Source organism: Anoplophora glabripennis, unplaced genomic scaffold (assembly GCF_000390285.2).
Source record: "Anoplophora glabripennis isolate ALB-LARVAE unplaced genomic scaffold, Agla_2.0 scaffold1062, whole genome shotgun sequence".
In the NCBI taxonomy this organism is placed as follows: Eukaryota; Metazoa; Arthropoda; class Insecta; order Coleoptera; family Cerambycidae; genus Anoplophora; species Anoplophora glabripennis.
In genome coordinates this window covers 14299-37318 of record NW_019417315.1, presented here as the reverse complement: position 1 = coordinate 37318, position 23020 = coordinate 14299, and the positions used below count along the sequence as shown (strand labels likewise).

General features: G+C 31.6%; 1 protein-coding gene across 2 annotated transcripts; it reads left to right on the top strand.

Moving 5' to 3' along the window:
- Positions 1 to 3217: 3217 nt before the first annotated feature.
- On the top strand, positions 3218 to 22448 carry LOC108914116 (endoplasmic reticulum junction formation protein lunapark-A). 2 transcript variants are annotated; one of them, XM_018719835.1, is made up of 6 exons: positions 3218 to 3421; positions 3513 to 3648; positions 3698 to 3927; positions 3980 to 4221; positions 14812 to 15114; positions 21639 to 22448. In XM_018719835.1, exons 2-6 carry the CDS (start codon positions 3622 to 3624, stop codon positions 22061 to 22063), a joined length of 1227 nt encoding a protein of 408 aa, XP_018575351.1. In that variant the 5' UTR covers positions 3218 to 3421; positions 3513 to 3621; the 3' UTR covers positions 22064 to 22448. The 2 variants fall into 2 exon arrangements, with proteins under 2 accessions (XP_018575351.1, XP_018575350.1); XM_018719834.1 differs by having other exon boundaries at positions 3218 to 3648.
- The last annotated feature ends 572 nt before the right edge of the window (positions 22449 to 23020 follow it).

Here is a 23020-nt window from a genome sequence, read left to right as displayed (position 1 = left end):
TCAAAATTAATGTGTTCTGGTGGAGGTGGCTCTCCTTCATTTTGCCTTTGAGCAATGTTATGCAACACAGCAGTAGCAATAATCGTTGTCAGAACTGTTATTCCTAAAAGAAAATAAAATAAATAATGAAAAAATTTAGGAACATAAAGATTTTATTAAAAATCACAGTCTATGTATCTATCTACTTATGTGAACTGACGAACAAAAATAATGTATAATTAAAGTGGTATACTTACAAATTGTTGATATTATTTTTAATATTTTGAATGCTGTTTTATATTAAGCTAAAAAACAAACTACACAAATCATTGTTAAACTCAAGATTATGTTCAATCTGTTCTAACACATGTAAAACAGTTCTTTTTTGTAGCCTGAATCTTCTAAAAAATGATAGGTCATCCATATTTTCAAAATGATTTTGTCAAATCTACGTGGAAAACCATAATCTATAATATCCAAGATATCCAAATCATCTTCAACAAACATCTCATCTTCAATCTCCATAGTACAAATTTAATTATGATCTTTATATAGAATAAAAATAACGCACAATAATCTGTCGTAGCAAAACAAAAATTGTTTTGAAGGCTTAATCCGACAAAATAGAACGGTGCATACGAAAACGTGAAGTTAAGCTGTCTTAACTCTTAAGCCGACTTAAAATTATACGGTGCATACGGGCATTAGTGTTTAATTTTTCGTTGGTCTGACAGTTACTGAGTATAGGCAACGCATTGTACGGCTTTTTGTATTGTATGTTGCATAAATAGTATAATTATAAAACTATAATTATTAAATGTCGGAATGTATCTACGTGAGTAATCTTAAATTATCCCATGATTTGACAAAATTCGTTTATTTAAAGTCGATTCCAGATAATACGAACATTTGCCAAAGATTTTGCAATAGCAGTAATACAGTGCTTTCGAAAAGTAACGAATAAATTCATTATTTTTTAAATTGAGAAGTTTTCGAAAAAATCCCCTGGCACGTCGATTTTGTTTTTAAAAAAGACACTTTTTGACATATGACCCATATTTGCGACGTCATCGTTGTTCGAGATATGATGTCATCGACAATTTTTTTAAATGGCAATCCCCAATTTTGACCATGCCATTTGAAAGAGCGTGTCATTCTACATACACAGATCATGAAAAATTATGGTGTTACATAACAAAAATTTCAAGAAAATAATGTTTGAAGATTTTAAAATTTAATTTTCACAATACTGAAAATGATGATTATGTAAAAATCGACTAAATTAAATGTTCAAATTGTGCTAACTTCAGGAGGTATCTCGTGACGAATTCTTGCTTTTAAATCTTTAAAATTAACCGGTCTAGTAACGTATACTTTGCTTGACAGGTGTTGCATAATGGGGAGGTGCAGCATTTAGTCGATTTTTACATAATCATTATCATTTTCAGTAGTGAAAATTAAATTTTAAAATCTTCAAACATTATTTTCTTGAAATTTTTGTTATGTAACACCATAATTTTTTATGATCTGTGTATGTAGAATGACACGCTCTTTCAAATGGCATGGTCAAAATTGGGGGTTGCTATTTAAAAAAATTGTCGATGACATCATATCTCCAACAACGATGACGTCACAAATATGGGTCGTATGTCAAAAAGTGCCTATTTTAAAAACAAAATCGACGTGCCAGGGGATTTTTTCGAAAACTTCTCAATTTAAAAAATAATGAATTTATTCGTTACTTTTCGAAAGCACTGTATATGTATATGTACAAGTATGGTTGATAATTGAATGCGAACGTGTGCGTATACAGGGGATTTATTAACAATGGGATAATCGAAAGCTGAAGATACACGTGAACTGGTGACCATTGGCGATTATTCTGAAAATATATAGGTTAGGAACTTGAAAATTTGTGAAACTATATTTTTTTGGGCGACGAATAAGATGCGTGTTGTAATTTCAGCATTGCTCGTAGAGGGCGCCACTTACGACCAATTTTACCGAAAATTTAGTTAAAACTTTTTACCCTGTATGTCTAACATGAAACTTGATTCAAACAACAACAATTAACAATAAAACAAATGAAATTCGTAATAATGATTTAAAGTCAGTGTGCGAAGAAACACTTGGTTTGTTTGGCTTTTAATTTCTCATATTACCAAAACAGTTACACTGTTTTGGTTAAATCGATTTTTCTCGAAAACGGATCGAGATACCGAAATGAAACAAGAGTACATACTTAATGGAAAAATGTTTGCTCTTTCAGGTTTTGAATCAAGTTTCATGTTAAAAATACAGGGTAAAAAGTTATTAACTAAATTTTCGTTAAAATTGGTCGTCAGTGGCGCCCTCTATGAGCAATGCTATTACAACACGCATCTTATTCGTCGCCTAAAAAAATATAGTTTCACAAATTTTCAAGTTCCTAACCTACATATTTTCAGAATAATCGCAAAAAAAAAACGATTTAAAATTTTAACTTTCAAAACCCTTTATTTCCGAAACTATTAACTTTCGGATAAGGCATGTTTGCGCCAATGGTCACCATTTCACGTGTAGTATCTTCAGCTTTCGACTTTCCCATTATTAATGAATCACCCTGCATGTATATTTGTCAAAGTCTATGGTCAAACCTAAACACAATAAATGCTGTATCGGTAGATACATGTATATTGATATATTCGAAAACATACCTTTACTTGCCAAATATAATTCAAAAACAAACGGTACACTGTTTGAAACTTTCAGAAACTACCTAATAATAGAATATTTCATCACTATCAAATGAATATGAACATATGATACTTCGTTTATAAACTTAATGCTATTATGTAGGTACGCGTTTTTGCTAGCGTACATTTAAGGTGGGTATTTCTGTTATGTAGGAAGGCCTTAAAGCTGCTAAGTAAAACTCTCTGTATGAATGTTATCATTTCAACAAATTGTAGTTATTAATTCCTTAAAAGCTATCTATTTTTCGCAACAAACCAAAAAATATTTTAAATGATATCTACTTGTCTACGAAATAATTACCTATATAGTTAGGTACTTCAAATAAATACTTTTATGTTAAATGAAATAAGGCAATTAAGCGAAGCACTTTACATTATATTTTTAGATTATTTAACTCACCGCAGCACGACGAGATTAATTAACTTTAAATAGCTATTACGTTAATTCAATTTCTCTTTTTAATTAGTTTAAATTCTTACAAGGCACGTAGTTTCAAATGTGGCGCTGTCTAAATATGACCAGACGCCGCACGCCGCACGCTTCGGCTTCGTACCATCTTCATCTTTGTATAGAATAGAAATGAGTGAAATGACAGCTAGTGAATTGTCGGCGACAAGTTATTCAAGAAATTTTCAGTTTTTTTCAATTAAAATAATTTGAAGTACACTAATTCAACCATAAACATATCAGTATCCCGTATATTGAGGTGAAAGAATGTTCTGTTGTAAATTCGTAATTTGTATATGTATTCATTCAGGGCGAAGTTTTTAAGTCTACGTTTGTAAACTAATTTTTAGGTTAGAATAAGGAAGTTGGATGTATTTTTTCCTGATGTTTTTAGTTCTATGAAACCTGTTATACACCCTGATTTTTAAATTTTACCTTTCCACGTAACGCTGTCGAAAAATGGGAATCATTATAGGAAAATTCAGGGTAAACTTGTTTAATTTTTCAATTCTAGTTTTCACATTTTCTGTTACAGAAGAAGAAAAGTACTTATGACATACTAGAGAAGCTAGAACAAGAAATTGTCTCCATAGAGGAGTTTGGTAGAAGTACTGAACAAACCAGAAAAAAAATCATAGGTCGGTTTGTTCTGTTAGCCATTTTAGTGTATGTTATACTAGCTTTTGCTCTGTATATATATTATCAGAGGATATCTACTAACCAGAGACTAATATGTGTGATACCTTTAATTGCGTTTCCTCTCATGTAAGTAGAATTATTTAATATAAAGAAATATATCAAATTTTCCACATTGTAGAATATGGGTTATAAAACGGTTCTTAACTTGGTACTACAGTAGGAAGATAAAGAAAAATGAAAAAAAGTTAGTAAGCCTGAAAGATGAAAAGAAAAAAATTTTGGATAATGTGATGGAAACTGAGACATATAAAGTTGCTAAAAAAATTTTAGACAAATTTGGAAACGATATGTGTGTGTCAACTCCAGTGATGAACAAGCCAACTGCAATTGTTCCAAGTACTGCCAGGCCATTTCAGACAGGTATTTATGAGTCGATTTAAATTGGATTTGTCGTGTTTGTAAATGCTTTATTGTATTCAAATTCTGCTATGCTTAATGTAATTTATTATTTCCCTTTGTTTAAATACAATATACTGCTGGCCTTATCCTTAATTAAAATTTTTAAAACTGTTGTGGCCGCTGTGAAAGTTAATTATTGATGCTTGTAACCCACTTTTTACTCCACATATTTACATTTCCATTTCTGTGTTATACTAGAATTATAACATTTTTATATATCGATAGATAAACATAACGTTACATAATTATTATGTTGGGCAATTAATTAGAAGTATTTTTTGTTTTATTAAAATTTACCGAAAAAAGTAAATAGGTACCTATACAATTATATATACAATTTTATTTTTGTTTACAATGTAAACATTTTCCCGCAGATTCAAGAATAAACGTGTTAATTTTTCTCATTTTACAAGGCAACAAATTTATTTAAGCCTACAATCCAATGTGATCTATAATTACAGTGTTATAAATAGATAACCATAACCCTGCATAACAAATTCAATGTGAGATTTAATTAGAACTGAAAATTTGAAGTGTTTCAAGCGGTTGTTTTTTAAATTTGAATTATTTCAAATACGAGGTGTGATAAAAAAATAACAAGAATGAATTAATTTTCTCAGGAAGTATTTATTTAATCTTCAATTTGTAAGAGGTCGTGATGAACTACTCCATTGTAGTCAAAGAAAATGATTAGAAGGACCCTCACATTTACCCAGATCTCGTCTCATCCTCGATTTCTTCTTGACCTTCCTGGAAACATTTGTACCATTGATAAACTCCTGGCTGTGACATAGTAGTATTATCTCTAAAGGCCTTCTTTAACATCTTGTATGCTTCGCTGCACTTAATTCAGTTTTGAACACAAAATATCAAACAAACTCTCTGATCTGACACCTCACCACACAAAAAATCGCCAAGAACACAGGTAAATCTTACTCATTTGCTCGCTAAACACAAACTAGGCATAATAGCTGCCTAAAAATTGACACGTACATCACTGACAATGCTACCAATACAAAAAAAAAGAATCAACTCGATAGACAAGATACAAATCGCACAATTAGAAAATTCCTGTTACTTTTTGATCAGACCTCGTATGTTTTCTAAAATTTTTTATAAGATATATTAAACACATAAATTCTGTCAAATCTTTTTTGTTCAGATTAATGTAAAATAAATGTACAAGTATGTTTAAGATTACATATAGAAAAACACATTTGTTTGATGTAAATATTTATTTATTTGAAATTAATTAAAACTGTTTTTATTGATGTATTATATTTATAAGTGTATAAAAAAATTGTGTTCAGCAAATATGAACAAATCCTGAACTAATAAAAATAAGCCACATAGGTACAATCTTTTTTCTAAAATTAAAAAGATATAGGGCATTGATGTTTGTATTTTAATTTTTACGTTTTTGAGTATTTTATTTAATTATTTTTTTTAAACATAACTTCTTGATATAAATGTGCCAGGGATTATTCAGTAAAAAAAACAGAGCACACTGAACCGTATCGATACACAAAATTTAATGGTAACTTTTTTTGTTACTTACGTCACTTGTGAGAAAATCGAGGAGAAAATTTTACATAAATTTCAAAAACTATAATATATGTGGAATGTTTTATTAAAAAAAAAATATTTGTGGTTGGAACTGAAACACTAGAAATTATAGAAATGCAAAAAACTAAAAAAAAAATTTTTTTTGGAAATCAAATATATTTATAAACTAAAAAAGGTGGCTTTTAGCATAATTATTTTTGAAAATCTAATCTACATAGTGTTTGGAAAAGTTGGTACAAAATTTAAGGGGATGAAAGTAGAGCCAAAAATAGTAAAAAAAGTTCCTATAAACCCCTCCAAAGGGGTCTTATCATTTGGATATTTTTTAAAATAACTTTCTTTCTGATTAAGATAAGGGAATGAAAATTTTAGGTAATAATTATACCATAAGGATCTTTAACTACCATAAGTTTCATCAAAATCGGTTATAAATAAGTATAGTTTTTTAACTACTCATCAGAAATTTTTCAAATTTTTTTTATTCTTTTTAATTATCAAGCAAATAATATTATTTTTTAATGAATTGGACTTTTTTAAAGAAAAAATGTATCTACTTTTTTTTCGAATTATGTGTAGTTTAGTCAGAAATAATTATTTTTTTAATAATGTATGGCTCAGAACAGTAACTCTTTTTAACATTTTCACATAGTAGGCATCTTTCATAGTGACAATTTCGTTGTAATGATTAGTGATGGGAGAGTGAAAAATCGAGTGGTACTCGATTATTGAGATCACTCGAGATATCTCGAGATGTTTACTCCCACCACTCGAGTGATTATTACCCTACGGTTGCACCCCAAAATGTTAGTGCATACTGCAAATAGTCACTGATTGCGTAACCTTTTTTTTTAGAATAAAACGAAAAAGCGGTTAGGTTTTGAAGTGCGTGAGCTTTTTTTTTTTTAGCTACGCTTATAAGTAATATATGACTAATACAAACATATTTGTGCGCCGCTGGGATGAAAACAACCAATATCTCGTATCTCGAGTGATCACTCGATTATTAGAAGTACTCGATTACCGATAACTCGATTTTCAAAATTGGTCGATTATGCCCATCACTAGTAATGATACTAATGATTGTCACTTTTGCGTGCTATGATTTAAATTCTTATGTTTCTTTATTTTCTTAGTTGTGATCTTTGTGCTCAACCATGAACCATCATGCTTTTACTAACCGTGAATATACCGATTTACATTTTATTTATGGTTTCTGTAATGGAAATAGTCTGGCAGCTCAAAAAGAGTATCGGCATATTCACAGTTAGTAAAAGCACGATGGTTCTTGGTTGTAAAAAAACTGAATGAAATGTGAAGTTGAGCACAAAGATCACAATAATTAAGAAAATAAAGAAACATAAGAACTTAAATCATAGCATGTGAAAGTGACAATCATTAGTATCATTACAATGAAACTGTTACTATGAAAGATGCCCACTATGTGAAAATGTTAAAAAAAGTTACTGTTCTGAGCCATACATTATTTAAAAAAATAATTATTTCTGACTAAACTACACAGAATTCGAAAAAAAAGTAGATACATTTTTTCTTCAAAAAAGTCCAATTCATTAAAAAATAATATTATTTGCTTGATAATTAAAAAGAATAAAAAAATTTTGAAAAATTTCTGTTAATTGTAGTTACAAAACTATCCTTATTTATAACCAATTTTGATGAAACTTATGGTAGTTAAAGACCCTTATGGTATGATTATTATGTACAATTTTCATTCCGTTATCTTAATCAGAAAGTTATTTTAAAAAATATCCAAATGATAAGACCCCTTTGGAGGACCATATCTCGGTAACAGTGCTCCGGAGGACCAATGTATATAGGAACTTTTTTTACTATTTTTGGTTCTACCTTCACCCCCTTAAATTTTGTACCAACTTTTCCAAACACTCTGTATATATACAAGGTGGTCCTTAAGTAATGGGGAAGTTTCACATTTTTTTTTCCTTATTAAATTCCTTTCATCGTAAAAAGTCAATTGCCACATAAATTTTAAATTTTTAATTAATAGTTTTCCTATAAAAAAATATAGAAATTCAAAATAATCCCCTAGGCACTAAAACGCAGTCTAAACAAAGACGGCTGGCTCTTACGTCACGATCTGGTATCGAGTCTCGATCTCTGTAGTTTGTGTAGTTTTGTGTTCTGTAGTCTGTCACTCAATTGTATTGTGCAATCTACGTGTGCCGGATAGTTCTTATATTATTTACTTTTACTTAACACAGTATTGTTAATTATTTTAAAAACTGTACAGTCTGTAGTATGGCTACAGAAGCTGGATTTGTCCAAGGGCAATCTGATAATTTGCCAAAAATTGATGTTCTATCAATGTTTGCATTTTTGGGAAACGACCCAAATTTCATTGTAGGAGGTTGCAAGCATGCAATAGCTTTATTAACTTGGATGCACAGACGTAGTGAAGAACCACCAAAAACCTCGAATGAGTGCTATTGGAAAAAGTCTGCACTTTCTAATATTGGCACAAATTTGAAACTAATGAAAGTTGAAGATTTGGGTAAAACGAATTCACTGAAAACTACAAACGATACCAGTTTTGACAGTCATTTGTGAACCATAGTTTAGATTTGGGAACCACAGATACTGTGCTAATGAAATATTTCAAGGAAGAGAGCGACTTTGAAAAATTGTCCCTACACAGATTGTTAGAGGAATATTTAGTGGAATCGGAGGACATAACAGCAGATGGTTTTTCTACATTTTGTACAGGAAAAATGACTGAAGATATTTGCAGAGATGTTGCCAGGACAACGGTAGATCAAGTGGGGAGTGCTTTATGGCATGAGTTACGTTACTTAAGAATTACTGCTTCAAAGACTTATGATGTAGCTCATTGCAAAACTACAAGCGGATCATTGGTCGAGTCAGTTTTGGGGGCATCAAAATTAAAGGACACTGCTGCCATGGCTAGGGGAAGACAATTTGAAGCACAAGTTTTAAGATTAGTGGAGAAACAAACCGACCAGAAAATTCAACGCTGTGGATTAGTGCTTGTACCCGATCATCCATTTATTGGAGGCTTACAAGAGATATGTAACGTCAAGTCTTCATATTACAGCAAAGTACATGGCACAGGTTCAACTACAAATGTTTTGTTTAAAGAAAAAGAAATGTTTGTTTGTTGTTGCTAAAGATTTTGAATATTCAAAGCAAATTACGATTATAAATGTTGACTTTAATAAACTTTATGTTTTAGATTTATTAGAAAAATGTAATAATTTTTGGAAAAATTATATTTTTGATATTGTTAAAAATAATTTCAATTAAAAATAAAATTACAATATTTATTTGTCTTTCGGTATTTTATTGCAGTGTAATACAGTTATCAATGCACATGACATTTGAGTTCAATAAAAAATTTTGCCAAATGATTAATCACTTCTTACTCCTATAATTTAAATTTTATAACTGCAATTTGAATAAATGTTTTTGACAGTTTATAATGGCACAAGCACACACTATCACATGATCCATTATCGAAATTAAATGATTGTCAACACAAGCATCTGGTAGCAGTATGTTAAATTCCCGTAGTCTTCCTATGACTCTCCACATGCACACGTAATGCAGCTATCCGCTTGGACTGTTTCACGTCGTTAGCAGAACTCGGGGTTGCAGCAGATACTGAAGGTGGCCTTATAAGTACACAGTCTTTCTGCTGTAAAATGTTTGTAACATTTTTAAACCCTCTATCGGCCATTACTGCTACTCCAGGTTGTAGTTGTTCTGCATACCCTGAATCTTCTAAGATCATAACATCTGAAGCTCTTCCGCCATAGCCTTTCGAAATGAAGGAAACCAGTCCATCTGGTGTACAGGATATGAGATATTTTATAGTATTCCCCTTCTTGTGTTCAGACCATGTTAGAGACTGATGTATGGGGTTACTAGGTTTCTCTATTTGAATTTCTAAACAATCAATGATCAAAACTACTTTTCCATACCTTGCTCTAAACGGAATAGGTAAATGACGTCGAATGTTTTTCGTATCTGGCCAATAAATTAACTGTTGAAGGAATTCCGATAGTATCACAACACTTTTAGAAAAAATCTTACTTAAATTGCTTATCGACATGCCAAAATCAATCGCTAATATAGCAAATGAATCATTTAAACGTACCTTCTTCAATGTTATAAATATATTTCTCACTGGCAATGGAGCCTTTGTAGTCAACATCTCTATTAAATGATAACTTTCTACTGGTAAACCTAGAAAAAGTTTAGGGTCTCGTTCTATGCTCCATATTGTTCCTTTAAGCATATGTTCCTTAAATTGATTTTCCTCCAATTCATTTGTAAACTCCATTGTACTTGAAGAACTACTTTGACTTAAATTAGTCACTTTGTCTATGTTTGAACTTGCAGAAGAAACTGTATTCTCTACAAAAGATAGTGATTTCACTATATTGTAGGGTTTTAACGGAGACGTTCCAACTGACACAACTGGTATTTTTATTGGTGATAAACCAATTGAAGTACATATTTGCTGCACATTAGTTGCCTTACTTCGGAATTTGGGTCGCAGGTTCACTTATATGGTCTTGTCCACGGTCAGGGTCGCCAATTCAACAATACCCACTGAAACTTGTCCCGTAGTGGGTTCTTCACCAAAAGCTTCCTCCATTTTATTGTCATTATTTTTAGCAGACACAGATGGTGTGGCAGCTTCTATTTCTGCTTCCATTATAAGTTCAAGACGTCTTCTTTTTTCAGGAAGATGTCTTTCTTTAAGTTCCTCTTTTGTTTTTTGGCACATAAATATATGTGGAATCACCCCTGTCTTCTATCTTAAATTTTTTACTTTCCTGCCCATTAATTGATACTGCATAAAATTTTCCATATCTTGTATCAACTGAAATAAAATATAATAATAATAATAAAACATGTAGTATCACCAATGATTACGGTAGAATAAGAAATAAACTATATAAATATAGGGATGAACGATGAGTAAAAATATTAAAAAAATAAAATATTATTCCATATTTAAGACTATAAAATACTTACGTTAAAATGATCCTCACAGATGTGCAAAGTAGATTTAACACTAACTGGACTTTTCTTCAGGTCTCTTTTTATAGCTAAACACCATTTCTTCCTCATTTTCTCATCTTTTGGCACATTAAAAAATAATTTGTTGGGGACAGTTACTGTTGTGGAACTACACATGGGTACTATACAACACTTATAATATTTATGTTCAGGCATTCTTATGTCTTTCACGTTCTCGTGCTGTAATTCTGAAGCCATCATGCACTATATGAAAATTAACGAAATTTGTCTTTAAATTTATACACTAAAACTAACTAAACTATTCAAAACTACCTCAAAATTCGATGAGAACGCAACATTAAATGACAGCAATGCAATGACAGCGCCAGCGATCCGCGTTTTTACACATATGTCATATACCGGATCCTGACGTCACAAATTGCTTCACCAATACTTAGATATCGTTTTCGCCCACCTAATTATATTCAATATTTCAATAATTAATTACATATTAATTATTCAGTTTAAAGGGGTTTTACATATAAAAACATACTTTTAGAGTAATTTTCTGCACTTTAAATAAATTTTGCATCAAAAGAAAATTTGATGCAACTTCCTCATTNTTCAAGACGTCTTCTTTTTTCAGGAAGATGTCTTTCTTTAAGTTCCTCTTTTGTTTTTTGGCACATAAATATATGTGGAATCACCCCTGTCTTCTATCTTAAATTTTTTACTTTCCTGCCCATTAATTGATACTGCATAAAATTTTCCATATCTTGTATCAACTGAAATAAAATATAATAATAATAATAAAACATGTAGTATCACCAATGATTACGGTAGAATAAGAAATAAACTATATAAATATAGGGATGAACGATGAGTAAAAATATTAAAAAAATAAAATATTATTCCATATTTAAGACTATAAAATACTTACGTTAAAATGATCCTCACAGATGTGCAAAGTAGATTTAACACTAACTGGACTTTTCTTCAGGTCTCTTTTTATAGCTAAACACCATTTCTTCCTCATTTTCTCATCTTTTGGCACATTAAAAAATAATTTGTTGGGGACAGTTACTGTTGTGGAACTACACATGGGTACTATACAACACTTATAATATTTATGTTCAGGCATTCTTATGTCTTTCACGTTCTCGTGCTGTAATTCTGAAGCCATCATGCACTATATGAAAATTAACGAAATTTGTCTTTAAATTTATACACTAAAACTAACTAAACTATTCAAAACTACCTCAAAATTCGATGAGAACGCAACATTAAATGACAGCAATGCAATGACAGCGCCAGCGATCCGCGTTTTTACACATATGTCATATACCGGATCCTGACGTCACAAATTGCTTCACCAATACTTAGATATCGTTTTCGCCCACCTAATTATATTCAATATTTCAATAATTAATTACATATTAATTATTCAGTTTAAAGGGGTTTTACATATAAAAACATACTTTTAGAGTAATTTTCTGCACTTTAAATAAATTTTGCATCAAAAGAAAATTTGATGCAACTTCCTCATTGTACATAGAAGTATGGTAGATTTGTGACTTTAAAATATTACGATTTGAGCCAACTTGCCTTAATAAAATATTGATAATAAGAAAGATACAGGGTGTTAAAAGTGAAATTTCAAAATTTATTTTTCGCAATAACTTGAACGTTTTTGGACATTTATACAAAAAAATTTTTAACTGGGGGTTTTTTGGTATGAGAAATCATAATTTGGTATCTAATTTAATGTATCTTTTAGAGGGCGCCACATAAGCCACATGTGTGGCATAAATGTACGCTAAACTTTTTTGCCCATCAAGGTAGCGCTCTTTTGGGAAAAAAATATTAAAGGCACGGCATTGTAAGAACAAAAATGTATACTTGTTAACAACCTCTAAACTTAACGGTTTTCGAGATAATCGAATTTTAAAAATCGGCTGCATAATTCTTCTTTAATTCATTACGAGAAATATTAACGTAGAAGTCGTATACGCTTATCATGTTTTTACATCAACAGGATGAATATTAACGTAATAGTAGGAATTGACATCAAAAATTTAAAAAAATTTTAAAAATTTAAAAATTAAATAAAAGCAGTTAAATTATAAGTTTAATAGTCATAATTAGAAATGAATTTTACACATATTAAGAAAAGAAAAAACTAAGCTAACTAACATTACAAGTTTAATTATGTCAAAGTAAGTGTTCGATATGTTCACCATTCTCTTCGATGCATTTATCCATACGTTCCATAAAAGATGGCCTCATATTAAATAACATGATTGGTCCAAAAGAAACTGCAGTTGCATTTATTTCTTCCCAAAGTTGGTTGCGAGTATTTATGGGACTTTTATAAACAAGTTGTTTCATTGCGCCCCATACGCCAAAATCGAGAGGATTAAAGTCTGGGCTAAGTACTGGCCAAGCGAAATGACTACCAAGACCAATTCAGCGCTCGGGAAAGTTAGTATTTAAATAGGTATGTTCTGACTTCTCTCATATAATGAGGGAAGAAGTGCACCATCTTGTATAATCCACATATTTTGCCTGAAATTTAGTGGCAATTCTTCCAAAAGATCAATGAAGTCATTTTGAAAAAATGTAAGTAGTTCTCACCATTCAAAGTATGCGGGAAATCGTATGGCCCTAAAAAATGGTCACCAATGATCCCACACCATACATTTATTTTGAATTCGTGTTGAAAATGTTTTTCTCTTTTAAAATGAGGACTTTCAATTTCCCAGATATGTTTATTCCTTAAATTAGAAATACCACGGCGGCTAAATGTTGCCTCGTCCGTAAATAATATTCTATTAATAAAGGTAGGTGGGGTCAAGATTTTGACTATTTCGGATATCACTTGCTAATTGGTATCTTAGTGGTAGATCTGCTGGCAATAAATTTTGCACAGGCGTAAAATGGTAGTGATGATATTTATCGAGGTTTAGTTTTTTTAAAACTGAAGTTTTACTGATTCCTAAAGCTGAAGATAACCTTCTTGTACTAACTTGAAGATCATCTGCAACGTGAACCAATTTCTTCTTCTTGATCAGGCGTAATGATTCTCGGTCGGCCTAAATTATCACATTTACGACGAAATGAACCACTCGCCTAAATTCCTAAATAGATTTTCAAATGTTTGGTGATTAGGTTGCAGCCTGTTTGGATATCTTCTGAAATATTCCCATTTCGCAGCACGTCCATTGAAATATTGCTGGCAGTAAATAGTAACCATATCTCTCATTTCTGTATTAGAAAAATTGTCTCGGCATTTTCTGCTATTCTCTAATTATCTGAAATATTCAATTAAAACTATTTCAAACGTCATAGATTATGAAAACAATAATGTTTAGCTGTTAAATTCATTCTTGACTTCCGTCTACTACGTTACTATTTCTCGTAATGAATTAAAGAAGAATTATGCTGCCGATTTTTAAAATTCGATTATCTCGAAAACCGTTAAGTTTAGAGGTTGTTAACAAGTATACATTTTTGTTCTTACAATGCCGTGCCTTTAATATTTTTTCCCCAAAAGAGGGCTACCTTAATGGGCAAAAAAGTTTAGTGTACATTTATGCCACACATGTGGCTTATGTGGCGCCTTCTAAAAGATACATTAAATTGGACACCAAATTATGATTTCTCATACCAAAAAACCCCCAGATAAAAATTTTTTTGTATAAAAGTCCAAAAATGTTCCAAGTTATTGCGAAAAATAAATTTTGAAATTTCACTTTTAACACCCTGTATCTTTCTTATTATTAATATTTTAAGGCAAGTTGGCTCAAATCGTAATATTTTAAAGTCACAAATCTATCATACTTCTATGTACAATTACTTAAGGACCACCTTGTATATATTTTTTGATTGATGAGAGGAACTCCCAAAACTGTCAACTTTGATCTATCCTGTACATTGATTTATATTTTCGGATATTAATTTTAGGTTTGCGGCAACGGAACATTGGTCTTCACAGCACAATAAGAGAAAGACTTTCTATAGGAGGGCCTCAAACTTCCTTCCGTGCACGACAGCTCACAGCGTCCCCCATTATTGCTAACAGATCTGTTTCTGGGCTTACATCGGTAGTGCCCAGGATGGGCCCGGTGCCTGGCACTCCTTTGCCTTTGCCAAGGAGCATTTTACCAAGGGACCGAACGATCCTCGACAAAATGGTTGATTATCTCGTCGGCGATGGCCCATCTAATAGATATGCTCTCATTTGTAAGCGGTGTAACAACCACAATGGTAAGTCAAGTTCAATAAAATGTGTTTTAATATTTTTCACTTACGAGTATTTTTATTTAATTTTGTCCATTCACAAATCAAATTGTTTCTGTATGTTTGTTTTGCTTTCACGCGGTGTTTGATGAATATTCTTATGAAACAGTTTTTTTTTAAGTTTAACTTCTGAAAAAAGCAATTTTCTATAGGTATTTTAATTTTAGAACAAGAAGATATATGTTTAAACGTTGCACAGTGTGATATTTTAGCAAACTAGGTGGAATTAATTCCTACATGAAAAATTCACGAGCTTTTCTTGATTTCTATGTGTCATACTAATAAAATCAATGTCTGAGCATATCTTATGTATGTAACAGTATGCAAAAAAATATGAATAATGAATAATGAATGAATAATAATTACTCCATTTACGAATAACTAACTTATTTTACTTATAAACATATATTTCGTCAGTTTTAGTTACAGGTAAATGTTTATGATGACATACTAAAGGACAGACTATTTTTACAATAAACAAGGTGTAGGTACTAAAACAAAAATTACTTATTTAGTACAAAAAAGTCACGAAAACAGAATCACTTAATAATAATTAAAATTGCTACTGATTGGATAAATGTTCTTCTTGAGATGTATCCAGATCAGGTGAAGCTTAATTTCAGTGTCCATGAATAATTCTTCTTGACTACATTGTAGGAGATTTTGTAGTTTTTGTTTTTTGGCTTTATAACCCGACTCTTCAAAGCTTTTTTGAGGCCTACCAGGTCTACTACACGAACTACCTTGTGAAGTTCCCGGTAAAGCTTGGATGATAATGTCTGGAAACGTAAGATTTCCTTGAAGCCACGACGCATTTGCAGTCAAAAATCGTTTTCGATGTCTTTCTGCTTTAGCCCATCTTTGCTCAATTTTTTGCCACAAACTTCTAATTGTTACTTTCAAAGTAACTATAATGTCATCCGGCAATGAGAAATCGGCCAATTCTCGCAAAACATATATATAGTCAGTTCTTGTCGTCTTCGAATTTGCAACCTATACGTCAAACATAGACTGGCGAGAAATTTGTGGAACCATTCTGAAAATCAGTAAAAAAATGTAAGAATCCGCAGTTTTGTGCACAATGTGTTGTGTATTGAGTAACAAGAGACTAGCTTTCAATTAAATATAAGGTTATTGCGGTATAAAACAGTATACTATAGTATAATCCACTTCCAATTTGCTAATATAAATTTTTTTACATGTTAATTGCTTCCCCATGTTAAAAACGATTTACAGGCTCACGAAATTATATTTCGGAAAACTAAAACCCTTTAACATACCTTGATATATAGCAGATTACAGTAACCACACAAACATATTAGTACACCAATCAGGTATAGTGCACTCATTCACTTAACACAAACAACTGATGAGAGTGTAACAATACAGTTTATATACAACCCAGGTAAAGAAAATTTATAACCCAGGCCAATAGGGTTGTTGACGAAATTTCAAAAAGTAGATAATATAATTCTACACGTACTAATTAGTGTGTATGCACAATTAGAGATTGAGAAATGCGTCGGAACAGTTTTAAAATAATTATTAAAAACTGATTTTTTTATAATATTTCAAAACGGCTGTGATGTCATAAGGGGCACCTTGTAGTGAAATTATGTGTAGATGATTGCGTAAAGGAAAAAAATTGGCGGAAGAAGATGCTCTGTCAACACTGTCAGTAGTGTCAGTCTGTCAGTGACATTGTCGCATAAAATATTTTCAAGTCTACGAGTTATCTTCCTTAATCTTCGAATTCCTTTATTAAGTAAAATTATTATTTAGTAATAATCATTTAATATCTTCCTTCCCTTAGAATTAAAGCAGAATGTGTGAAACAGAATTTGTGAAAGCTACTTCGCAAATTTTACCGAAAATTGATATTTTTATGATCATGAATTGAATTTTTAAAAAGAGACGACCGTTTTAATATTGGCGAAATCAGAGGTATAAAAGCAGTCAGGTAAGGATTAACATATTTAATGAATGATTTTATTGTGTTTATTTATAATATAAATAATAAATATAAATACCTATTTATTTACGGAAAATTATAGTGCAGTTCGGGAGTCTTATGGAGATAATGCAATTGGCTATGTGGAATGTGGAATGTGGAACAAAACACCACTTAAATTTTGTTGAATCCATTACAATCAGGAAATTAATAATAACTATCACAAATACTCTTAATTGATAGACTGCTGTCACTAGTGTCACTACTGTCACTTTTGTTTAAAAAACAGGAAACAGGGTAACAGGGTTTGATGGACAATTTTGATATATTTTCTTCTTCAAAATTATGCAATAGGATCGCTAATAGCTTCTTGTTCAATTGCCCCTTATGACGTCAGACTAGTTTTTAAGTAACACAAAAATTCATAAATGATTTCTACCACTAATTTGTCATATATTTAAAATTTTACTATACAGGCAGGTTCTTTTATATAAAATCTTTGTATCAACAACAATTTGTATATGGTTTGATTTTATAGTCAACAACCCTATTCTGAGAAAACTAGATACGTCGTGATATAAGAGGGATGTTCTTCTATTGGAAAATGATGTGTTTTTAATTATGTGCGTTTTTCAAAAAATCAATTATTTCCACCTAGTTTGCTGAAATATCACACTGTGCGTTGTTTGAAATTATATTGACAATATCGCTACTTTATTATTATTGGAGATAGCTCACAATTTAAAATTCAAAAATAATTATTAAAAAAATAGCAACTACTAGTTCATCTAGGTTAACAAACCGTGAAGGTCAATTTTTTTTCAATTACAATTAATGTGTAACATAATGACATAATAACATAAAGTTATTTTCAACGTTAATAAGATAAAGCTGTTTTTTATGTGATACTGTTGAAAAAGTACCTAGATACAAAAAGAAACATAAAAAGTAAAACAAAATTGACTTTCACGTGAGCTTAGGGTGGTCAAATGGACCCCACATATGAATCCTGGGTTGAAAATAAGGATTTCCATTAAAAAAACTAAGTTGACCTTGAAATGACCTTGAGAACGACCTTCAACGTCACAGACAAGGTCACGATAATATGTGCCGCTTGGAGACCATGTACTTTGAATTTTAGAAAGGGTGGACAGGTGGTCTGGGACACCCCGTATGCATATACACTTACTACAAAGATACAAAATTATTTTTGTATTTCCATAAAAACTAATTGATGCAAAAAGTCATTAACTCAGCTTATTACAAAAACCTTCTCATAAACTGAAACAAAATAAAATAAAAACTAAAATAAATGTTACTTATGTTTTGTTCGTCTTTCACTCCGCTATCATATCATATAACTCTAATGTAAAGTGAGCTTGCATTCTGTAAACAATGAACAAGCATGTGGCTAAAAAACTATTGGTTGAAGAAACAGATCAAAAGGCACAGTTTTCGCTAAAGACACGCTTTCAGAACCATACTTTACAACATTTAATAGTTTTCATTTAAAGCCAATCATTCGTGGTTCAATTTTTTTGCTGTCGTACGTTGTTTTCGATTTATTTAAAATGTCCAGCACTGATTCAGCTGATGATGTGGTTGAATAATAAAAAAAGAGTAAAAGCATACAGTATTTTGTTTGTTGAATGAATATGTCCCTGTACACTTTTAAGAATGAAATCAGTAAACATTTTTATTTATTTTTTATTGCATACATTTTATAAAACAGTAAAATAATTATTTTAAAATATAAATTAATTTTACTTAAGAAATATTATATATGCCTATCCACATATCAATATTAATCAGTATTTAATGAAACATGCAAAAAAATAGTTTTTTTAAAAAAACAAACATTTCTGTTCCGTGCTATCACAACTTCATACAAAAGCAATATATTTTTACAAAGTTATTTTCCATTGCAGTTTCATTTTCTGCCATTTCATTAGTTTCATGCAGTTGGCTTAAAATGATAAGTAACAACTGGCAACACTGATAAGCATATATGGCGCTTATATAAAACCAAATCCGAGTGCTTCCCAGTGGCATTGTAGACAACAGTTTAAATGTAATTTAGAAAATGAATAATTATAAGTTGACTATTAATTTGATTAAACAAAAATAATTTCATATTACTGGAAAACATATTACCCCTAAAAAACTGATCCTCATTCAAATTTACATCCTGTTTGAATTAACCCTTTGCCTTCTTGTCTGTCGGCTATTAATAGTAGTTGATTTTACATAATTATATTTACGCATTTTGGTGAAAAATACAGTGTCTGCCTCTGTTTTATAGAGGGTCCTTTATTAAAATCCCGTGAAAGCAAACTTGCCCGTTATTTAGAGGTAACCACTATTCAAAGGTGTTCATAAATAGAAGTTCTATGGTAATTTCATTCTTTTTTAGATTTCTCCCATTCTGTAAATTCTGACTACCTAATTTGGATCTGATTTGAAAAGTAATTCATTCAGTTTTTTAAATGTGTTACTGAAAGTGGTGACATTTCTAAAAATTTTGAAAATCCAAATTAATTGAAATCAAAGTTTAAAGTTGAAACTCCTCTAGAAAGCTATTTTCGAGATTTCAAACTGACTTGAGTAGTCAGTTATTGGAAAAACATTTGAATTAATGATCTCATTGCACCATAACCCTTTAACCCCATACCCCCATAACTTGTTATTTGAACGATTTGGTTGAGAAAACTCAGTCATTGGTTGTACAGTCTAAGAAGTACTATTACAATACGAAGAGAAAAAACTCCGGGTGATTTTTATCACAAATATGGATGGCCAAGATCATGAGTCTACAGGAGCTCGCATGCCCCAGATTAAGAGACTATGATGATACAACTAGACTACGAACTGAATTCTTCAGAGTTTCATGTCCTCTTAACCCCATAATTCCGTAGCCCCATAACTAGGAATGTGCGAAAGTGAACAACCGTGAAACTCTGAGGAAACATGAATTTCATACATCGGGGGTTTGAAACTACAGGGGTGTTGGTTGGCAGGCTTCCCTAACCCTATAATCTCGTAACCCAAGATGTGCAAGATGTATAGTGCAATGACACACAGACTACTCAAGTGAGTTTCAAATCTCAAAAACCATTTTCTAGAGAAGTTTCTTGATGTTAAGATCAAAACACAAACTGATACGGAAATTCTGACGTTAGCTTTCAATTAAACAAGATAAATACTATTAGGTACTGGTGCAGGGTCCTGCACACTTTTTCAATTTTGTGGCGTTGTGCTATAATGTTTTTCCCAGTTTTGGAATAGTACATTGTGTAACGAGTGGGGAAAAGTTGCCAATAGCGCCACGCAGACGCAGTTGACGCACGAGCGAAGCGAGTGCGGAAAGCGCCAAAGTGGCGCTATGGCAACTTTTCCGAACGAGTTGCACATACTATTTTCTATTACAAGTGCGAGTCGTTATGGGAGCTATAGCATAGGGGGTTAGATGCACAGAAAGTGCTAGATAGTACAACAGCGTTGCGCTATGAAAATAACGTCACGCTGTTGTACTATCTAGCACTTTCCATGCACCTAACCCCCTACACTATAGGTCCCATAGCGAGCACGCGTGATAGAAAATAAATTATTTTAATTACTATGTCAAAAAGTAACATAAATACTAGTATACTAAATTTAATTTAAATTGCAGAGTAGTTATTTGGAAGACATTAAAATATTTTGTTAACATTTAACGTTATCTAGCAACTAAAGGAAGCATAGGGGTAAATTAAGTTAAAAAAATCATATTTATAGTACGCTACATATACAGTAAGACCCCGCTTAAAGCGTAGGATACGTTCCATCAAAGTAGAGCGTAATGCAAAACAGCGCTAAACTAGGCTATCTTAACATGTAAATAATGGGGTTAGGGGAAGATGGACAGAAAATTGGTTAGGTATTAAATTTAATAATTATGTTTTTTTAATAAAAATAAATCCAAACATTTCTTACAAAAATAAAAACAATATAAACGAATATTACTTATAAAAACAAATAAGATTCTAAGTCAGGCAGATCATTCAGTCTATTATGTGGTTCCAATTTTCTGCCTTTTTGTTAAGAAGGCATCTAATGTAGTTTGTGTTTTCCTTTTGCGTTCTGTTAGAAGTTGTTGATAAGTGGATCTATAACACCCTGTCTTGCTTTTGAACTCCCTGTCAAAATTTGGATCATTTTCAACAAATTGGTCCATAATTTCAGTTATAGTTTATCAACTGATAAAAATGCGTCCGTACAGCACCGCGCCAAACAAGAAACACAACTACACTGTTTCGGATAGGTTATGTACATATTTGGAAACCTAGCGCTGCGCACACTTTCGGGGAATCCCCGTAGTGCTGCGAGCAATTTCGGGGAATCCCCGGGTTGAAATAAAAGAGCGCTAAACCGAAACAGCGCTAAACGAAACAGCGTTAAGCGGGGTCTTACTGTACACTGTAGGCAAAAAAAAGTTGTTGAGGGATAAGCCATTGAAATAAAAAAAACATTTATATACATTTATTTATTATAATATTTTTAGGTATGTCTCTTAAAGAAGAGTTTGAATACTTATCGTTTCGCTGCTGTTATTGTTCTGCTTCCAACCCGGCCCGTAAAAAGAGACCGACAGGTCCTAAATTTGAAACAAGCCCATTAAGAGCACTGCCTGCTAATACTTCGGATTCAGATAAGAATTCAGCATCCGATTCCGATGCAGAGTCTACAAAGGCAATAGTGACAGAACCAAACGAAGATTTCCCTGATATTGGGAAGTTTTCTGACACTGACAAGTTATGTGATTCTGATTTTAATGATTCTGGAGACACAGAAAAAGTTTTAAATATAACAGATGCAGACGATAACGTAATGAGTCCAATGGATATTAGTAAATCTATCGAAGAGGAGTTGGTGGATAAAGAGGAAGCGCAAAAGATATCTGAATCTGAAAATGAGACTCGGGAATAGAAAAGACTGAGTGGTTTGCTGTCTCATTCATCATTGGTACAAAATTAGAGAGGAACGAAGGTCTAATTTGAATAATTTAAGATTCCGTTTATATTTTTTTAATTTATTTATTAATTATCTAACTTTAGAACTTAATGATTTTTTGGTAATAAAATGATTATAATTGGATTATTGGTTTACAAAGAGCGATATATTGTAAATACATGTACATAAACAGGCATTGTTAAAGTCTCATATTGTTGCCTTTTGATTGTTAACGAAGCACTTGATAACTTGATTTATTCCCTTTTTTTATTAATAGGTGGTTATGGAAGGATTGTTCAGTTTGCTTTTGTCAGGTGCCTTGCTGCCTTTTTATACTTAATAAAAGCTTACATTTTCCGCACCAGTGTGAGTCTCATTTATGCAGAACGATACAAACACGAAGATTGTTATTCCTACACAGGTGCAGTGGTACCGTAAATTCAAAATATTTATAAAAATTCACCTATATTGTGAATGTGAAAACTATAATTTAAGTTGTTCAACTAAAGATTGCTGTGAAAACAAAGTGCATGAGTGTCTGCGTCAAAAAAAAACTACTTTGGAAGGATGGACGGCAGAAATTTCCCATTGAGGAAAATATTTCAGAAAGACCCTAATAGCAGACAGAAAATATTTTCAATTTTCGAATCTCCTACTGAATTATGATTTAAAAAAAAAAACAATAAATGTAGACTTTATTGCAGAATATTTTTCAAAAATACTACATAGGGTTAAAAAATACCATTAGCGCATGGAGGAAGCACGCCCGCCGTGTGTTAAAAAGGTAAATGGTGTAGAAAGAAAGTAAGTTTGGATATTCTCTATTTAATCGATGAAAAAGGAGTTGCTTTAGCCAGTCACGTGCCTCCGCGAGAGAGATAGTACCCAAACTAACTCTCTTTCTGTCATGTAAGCGTGCTTCCTTCATGTAGT